Source organism: Antrostomus carolinensis, unplaced genomic scaffold (assembly GCF_000700745.2).
Source record: "Antrostomus carolinensis isolate BGI_N321 unplaced genomic scaffold, ASM70074v2 scaffold1480, whole genome shotgun sequence".
Classification (NCBI taxonomy): Eukaryota; Metazoa; Chordata; class Aves; order Caprimulgiformes; family Caprimulgidae; genus Antrostomus; species Antrostomus carolinensis.
Window position 1 is genome coordinate 8,677 of NW_010288885.1, and position 6,961 is coordinate 15,637.

At 55.3% G+C, this 6,961-nt stretch overlaps 1 protein-coding gene across 1 annotated transcript in view; it reads left to right on the top strand.

Annotated features, from left to right (window-relative positions):
• The window catches only part of FHAD1 (forkhead associated phosphopeptide binding domain 1), a gene marked incomplete at both ends in the record, with an annotated part of 21,420 nt that overhangs the window by 8,062 nt on the left and 6,397 nt on the right, over positions 1-6,961 (top strand). Inside the window, 10 exons of the mRNA XM_029084908.1 lie at positions 250-445; positions 1,843-1,913; positions 2,205-2,342; positions 2,952-3,059; positions 3,274-3,363; positions 3,604-3,829; positions 4,327-4,408; positions 4,971-5,077; positions 5,188-5,347; positions 5,650-5,758. Of these exons, the coding sequence (XP_028940741.1) occupies positions 250-445; positions 1,843-1,913; positions 2,205-2,342; positions 2,952-3,059; positions 3,274-3,363; positions 3,604-3,829; positions 4,327-4,408; positions 4,971-5,077; positions 5,188-5,347; positions 5,650-5,758 (1,287 nt within the window). The remainder of the gene's footprint in view (positions 1-249; positions 446-1,842; positions 1,914-2,204; positions 2,343-2,951; positions 3,060-3,273; positions 3,364-3,603; positions 3,830-4,326; positions 4,409-4,970; positions 5,078-5,187; positions 5,348-5,649; positions 5,759-6,961) is intronic.

Below are 6,961 nucleotides of genomic sequence, written 5' to 3' on the forward strand. Positions count from 1 at the left end.
TCCAGAGCCGCCAAGGCCGGATGTTGCCCCCCCCCCCCAAAAAAAATCAGATGTGGTGCAGAAAGGTCCTCCCTTGAGCCTGCCAAGAGCTGTTCCCACCCAAGATAGCAACCCATGAAGCAAAGCATCATACCCAAGATTTCACATGGTCATCCCTAGGACTTGTTTGGAGATGATGTGTTATTTGCCAAGTCCCCAAGGGCCAGTAGCCGTGGAGGCTAGTGAGTTCTCTGGTGTTCTTTTCTCCAGGCCTGCCTGCTGAGCTCCTGCAGCAGCGAGAACCTGCGAGGGGAGCTGGGGCGGCTGGAGGCGGCGTGCTCAGAGCCCTCCATGTTGGCCCTCAGGACAGCGGTGCTGGAGGTGGCTCGTGTCCCCCTGTCCTGGCTGGAGGGCGCGGAGCGGCTCCTGGCCAGCGTGGGGATGGACCCACACACCTCCAGCAAAGGTCTGTGTCCCGCTGGGTGTCTGGGTGAGCTCACCTGCTCCAGGTGGGATGTCCTAGCTAGCCAACCATAGAGGAGAAAGCCCAGCGTGAGCCAGCACTCAGGGATGCCAGACCCCTGCCTGGGTGCAAATCCCCATCAGTTTGGGCAACTGAGAGACCTGAGGGGAGAGAGCACGAGGAGGGGATGGGGTACCAGCGGGGAGCAAGACATGAACATCACAGCACCAGCCTTCCCCAGACTCAACGCATCGGGCAAGGAGCGAGAGGTCCTTGGGGTGGGACTCGTGTCTGGGAGTGTTTCCAGGTGGGATGAAGTTCTAAGCTGCTGTGGTTCACAGAGAAGGTCTGTTCCTGCACCCCAGGTTTAGTGTGGCGTGATGGTGGTCAAGGAGCTGGTGCCTTTGCTGGTTGGCTTTGTCCCATGTCACTCGAGTGAGGGTTTCCTCTGGGGCTGGTGTGCTCGGGCAGCGTGCACCCTCGTGTTCCCTGCCGCTGCAGCACTGGTCACCCTGTGTAGCCAGTGCCACCCGTGGGACTCTGGGGTTTGTCTGAGGGATGTGACATCTGCGTGGGCTGGAGCTGATCTGCCAGTGTTGTGGTGATCCAAAGTGGCTTTTCTTTTGGTGGCATGTAGAAAATGCTTCTTGGCTGTGGTGCAGGCTGAGATCTGAACCCCTTGTTGTGAGGTTCCCAAATTATTTTGTCTTTTCTTTCCTGGTGCCACCTCTGTTGTGGAGCAGCAGAGTCTGTGCTGAAAGGAAGTTCAGGTGAAGGGTGCGTGGAAAGCAAAGCGTGGGTCTGTGTCCAAGTGTTGCATGTGGTGGAGTGTTACCGCCCTCAACTCTTGCAGAAGTGTGGGGCTTTAGAGAAGATGGGGTGATGATGTGTGACAAGTCATCTCCTGGTGGGCAGAGGCTCCTGGTCTGTGCACAGTCAAGCTCTCTGCCAGTGATGTCTTTGCACTGGCAGCGATCTGCCAGGGCTGGGAATGGGCTCTGCTGCCAGTAAGGGCTGAGGGGAAACCCTCGACTGGTCCCTCAGAGCCTTTTTGAGTGGATCTCTGAGCCTCAATCCCACAGCCAGAGGCTAGCAAGGGTCTCGAGACTAGTGAGGGTCTGGGGGTGCAAGGCAGAAGTGTTGCCCAGGGGTCTCTCCTTCCCCCCATGATTGGACTTGATGATCTTAAAAGTTCTTTTCCAGTTGAGGCAAATCTGTGATTCTATGAACGTGGATCCCACCCCACCATCAGGAGAGGGGGATGAGGGCCAGGGCTGAAGGTCAGCAGTGGCCAAAGGGAGTGTTGCTTCCCTGTTGAGCGGTGTCCCCAGACCTCTGAGGATGTTCTGGCAGTGTCACCCTGAGCGCCCCGTCCAGCCAGACTCCGTTGGCTTTTGCAGGGCTGGTGGCTGCTTTTGGGAAATTGGTGGAAAACACTCAGGAAACTGCACAGAGGAACCGGATGTTACAGGTACAGAAACGTGTAGGTACAGGAACCAGGTTGGTTGGGAATTTTCCTACCGGTAAACACGCTGGTAGTCCCGTGGGATGTGACCTGGGGACGTACAGTAGCGGTGGTCCCTGGTCTGCAGTAAATGCTGAGGAACGGAGAAGACAAAGTCCATTGTCAGTGTGTAAGTGTCTGTCTCCCTAATGCAGCTGGAATGGAATATCTCTCCTTTGAGTTGTTTGTTTGGGAATGTTCACAGGATGTTTATTTCTTGCTTCCTGTAACTCCTCGGAATCTGCTGTCTCCCTGTAGGCCCAATTAGAGAAGGTCCAGGAGTCGCAGGCAGCTTTGCTGCAGGAGCTCGTGAAGCAACTGGAAGAGAAACACGAGCAAGACCTACAGACAAAAATCAAGCAAATTATCCTGGAGAAGGACCAGGAGAACAAAGAGGTACAGTGACATGGTTGGTTGTTTGGAAAACGACTGTTATACAGGAAAAATAAGGCTTGGTAATGGTGTTGGCTAGTGAGAGGAAGGAGTCAGTAGCCCTAAGCTGTCTAGGTGTACTCACGAGAGCCTGGTTATCAGTTATCCTTTGGTATTTCTGTTCTTGCTGGGTCACCCTCAGTCCTGGTGAAGCCCAAGTCATCGAGGCCATGGCACTGGGGCAGGACGTAGTGTTGGTCAAGGTGTTGGTTGGTGTTGGGCTGTGTCTGTATGTTGTGACGGGGACAGTGTACCGTGGTGGTCTCTCCAGATGGTTCCTGCTATGCTTGTGTGTCTGTCGCTTTGGGAATGGCTGTTGTCCAGCCTTGAGTGTTCTGAGGAGGCGGGTGAAGTGCAACTGAGCAGCTCCTCCTTGGTCTCTCTGCTGTACCTGTCCCCATATGCTCTCATCTCCTGCCTCAATGAGTTGTCTTGGGTCTTACCAAGGTGTTCTCCTATCCTGTGGTCCTGCTCCAGAGCAGTGACCCTCCTGGGTGGTGCTGGGAGGGGGTTGAGGTCCTTTGCCAAGGTGTGATTTTGTCTTGCTGGAAATTGAGGGCTGTCAAATCTCAGATTCTGGAGAGCGCCATCGCCAAGGAGAAAGACAATTGTAAGCAATCTGTGGAGGAAGAACAAAAGAAGATCCGAGAGCTGGAGAGCCACCTGACAGATGTGATGGAGGTCAGTGGCACGCACGGGAGGAGGAGCAGAAGTGCTTGTGCTTGCAGTAACAAAATCTGAAAGGGCTCTGGGGTAGCCTGGTGACCCACTTGGTCAGGGCCCTCAGCGGGCCACGGTGGGTTGTTTTCTCAAAGACACATACATATTTGCCAAGGGAACGGTGGATTTGTGGAAGCCAGGTAACTTCTGGATGATTGCTAATTTCCTTGCATAGGTTCTTGAGAGGAAGTCCAAGGAGCAGGAGGTGGCAGAGGACAAACTGAAAGAAGCCTTGCTCAACCTGGAGGAAGCCACGGCGCGAGAGGTAGCTCCAGCAGCCCTTGTGCGCACTCAGGGGACATGGTGTAGATGGGGCTGTGGTGGAGAAGGCTTCCGCAGTCCTTGCTGATGATGGGGCAGAGCATTGCAGCCTCCCCCCTCCCTGAAATCCTTCCCTTCCCTCTGTCCTTCACACTGCTAGCCGGGAGAGGTGATGCTGAGCACAATCCCCCAGAAAACACCCTATGTCACCCTTCCAACTGAGGTCACCCATCTTGTTTTCTAGATGGCGTTACAGCAGCAGGTCCTTACACGAGATGAGAAGCTCCAGAGCGTTCAGGAGGAGAATGAGTTTCAGAGGCAGAAACTGCAGGAGGAAATAGTGGAATATAAAGAGCAGATCAAGCAGCATTCCCTGACGATCGTGGCTTTGGAGGAGAGGTTGCTGGAGGCCGAGCAGCAGCAGAAGACACTGGAGGAGGAAAATGCAGCCTTGGTGGGAAAAATGGCAGGTAGGTCAGGGCTGTGTGGGGTCAGTCTGTGCCGGGGACCTTTTTGGTGAAGATGAGCTCGATGTAGAGATGGAGCAGTGCGCTTGCTGCTGCGGGAAGCGTTGTGTGAGACGTTGGCATGGGGTTTGTCTGCGGGTGGGATGAGCTCATTGAGTCCCAAAAGAAACCACTTCACGGGGAGTTGCCCTATGTTGATCTGTGGCTTTGGGGACTGTTGGTGGCATGCCACAGGCACGGACAGGGCTTTCTGGGTGGAGAAAAGGTTCTTTGCCCTCTCAAGCAATAAGATTACAGCACCTTGGGCTGCACACGGGCGTAAGTGATGCCGAGCAAGGAAGGATGTCAGGAAGTGTTGGAACTGGAGCCTGAGAGACATGGCTTTCCAAAGGAGATGGTCCTCAGTCTCTGAAGCTGTCATGAAGGAAAGGAGATGTGTAGCAGAAGGAAGCACGTGCGCATTATGAAGAAGCAACTGCCTCTGTTGTCGTGTCCTGTAGGGTTGCGGGGTGATGGCGATGAGTCGACGCGGGGAGCCTGGCCAGGGGTTTCTCCTGTGACAGAGTCACGTTGCTGTCTGAGGTGAGCAGCGTGTGCGGATGGTGGTGGTGTTGAGTGGGGCTGGGAGCAGGGAAGATATGGGTAGGAGAGCAAGGGGCTGATAGCAACTTGTCTTGAGATGGGTGTTTGTGGCGGAGACTGAAAGGCAGGTAAAAAAGTAAAATGTGCATCTTAATCCTGAGATGTGGCTCAGGAAGGCGTGTGCAGCCTGTGTGAACTCTCTCTTTCAAATGAATGGTGAGATTGAGGGTGGAGAGAGCTGGGGGATGGGTCTGTTCAACCAAGGACCAAGGGACAGGACAAGAGGAAATGGCCTCAAGTTGTGGCCAGGGCAGTTGAGATGGGATGTGAGGAAGAATTTCTTTGCTGCAAGGGTTCTGAGGCATTGGAAGGGGTTGCCCAGGGCAGTGGTGGAGTCCCCATCCCTGGAGGGATTGAAGAGTCGTGTAGACACAGTGCTGAGGGACATGGGTCAGTGGGGGACTTGTCAGTGTTGGGTTCATGATTGGACTCGATGAGCTTAAAGGGCTTTTCCAGTCTAGATGATTCTATGATTTTCAATTATGTCTTTGTGGAAACCCAGGGAGGAGCTGGCGGCGGCGCAGAGCGCGCTCCTGTCCAAGGAGGCCATCATTGCTGGTCTAACCAAAGAGCTGGTGGAAACCAGAGCCCGGATGTCAGACATGAGAGGTGGGGGCAGCGATCTGTGGGGTTTCCATCTTCCGAGCAGCAGCAAGGGGGGAGGTGTTAGGGCTGGGTGACGGGACAGGCAGACACCCACGAAGCTGTCGTGCGCCCAGGGGAGCTGAGCGAGGAGCAGAAGGTGGAACTGGAGCAGAACAGGAGCCGGGTGCAGTGTCAAGAGCAGGAACTGAAGCTGCTCAGAGAGAAGCTCTCTCAGATGGCCAACCTGGTGGAGAAGAGGGATGGAGCCCTGCAAGCAGCAGCTGAAGAGTTAAGGTACACGCTGCCGTGACCTGATGCTTGGCATAAGCTGCTCTGTAGATTCCCAGCAGCTGGTGGCCTGGAGATGTCTTTGCAGGAACCAAAGGTGTGTTCAGACCTGTGCTGAACAAAGTCTCCATGGAAGTGGCCTGTGAATTTGAAATGGGGGTTTAGGGGAGCACATGCCAGGGGACATGTAGCTATGTCCCAGCTAACGAAGAGAATGTTCCCACCCACACTGGGGTAGTCATCAGCGAGCTGTTTGGGTGACCTTCATCTGTCACAGGGTCCCGTGGTGGTCTTGTCTCTTGGCACAGGCGAGCCCAAGCCCGCTGCCAAGCGCTGGAGGATGCCTCCCAAGAAACGTCGGAGAAGTTGGTGGATCCTCCTGGGATGCCGGCACCAACGGATGAAGCCTCCGAGGGGGTAAGTACACCGGGAGGCTGCCGAGGTCTGGGTTTGTGGGGAGGATTGAGCACACACACATTGTTTCTTGGTGTCGTGGTGAGACCTGCCGATGCCCAGCTGAGCCCGGGCTGTTCTCCAAGCTGGCGGGAGGCAGGAGCGTGGGATCATCATCCGCCCTTTCCCGAGCCGGGGTAGCCGTGCCGGCAGCACTCCTGCGCGGGCATTGCCGCTGGCTAAGGAGCTGAAGATTGTTGGAACCACGAAGTGTTGTGTGTGTGCTGCTGGCTGCGATAATTATCAGTTAGAGAGGACAGCAGTGGCAAGATCTGCAAGAGTTCCTTGCTTTTTGTGACCTTGCTGGCTATATTGGTGACGCAGAAGCAGTTGTAGGGTTGACTGTGTGGGAGTAGGAGAGGGTCATTGCACAGGCTGGGACTAAAGGAGATTATTTTTTCTCCTGTGCTGAATCCCCTTTTGATGTTCCTGGCTCTAGAAATGGGAAGAACCCCAAGGTGGTTGCAGCAGCAGATGGAGAGACTGGAGAAACAGTACATGCTGTACCGTAAGGGAGGCAGACAGCGTGCTGGGGAGGAAGGCTGGGGGTGTGGGGCCAAGCGGTGACTCAGAGGCAGCTGATGAGCGAGGGGTACATGGTGAGAGGAGGGGGAGCACAGAGCCTTGGAGACGCAGCCCAGACCAAACCACATCTCACTGAGCAAACCCGCATCTCACTGAGCAAACCCACATCTCACCGAGCGGTGCCACCGGGCGACGGTGGCCAGACACGGGCAGGCGGTTTGCTGCCATCGGTAGCTGTGTGCAGGGTGTACTGGTGGGGCAGCCCCCTCCCAGTTTAGTGGATGTTTGTCATAATGCAGCGAGCTGGATGGGACTGGAGCTGTGTGTGTGCAGGGGTGTAGCTGGAAAGAGAATAACCCATGAGATGGTGTATAAAGGCGCAAAGCGTGTCGGTGTTTGCGTGCAGCAAATGGAAAATGCTCGGCAGCAGCACAAGGCGCAGGAGGAAAATGCTGCTGAGTCCATTCAGAGCCACTCACCGTCCCTTGTCCCAGCTCTCTGGGGTGTTTGCAGGGCTGTTGTCCTCACCAGAGCATGGCCAGTGTTCAGAGCCACTCACTGTCCCTGTCCCAGCTCTCTGGGGTGTTTGCAGGGCTGTTCTCCTCACCAGAGCGTGGCCAGTGTTCTGAGCCAATAAACGTC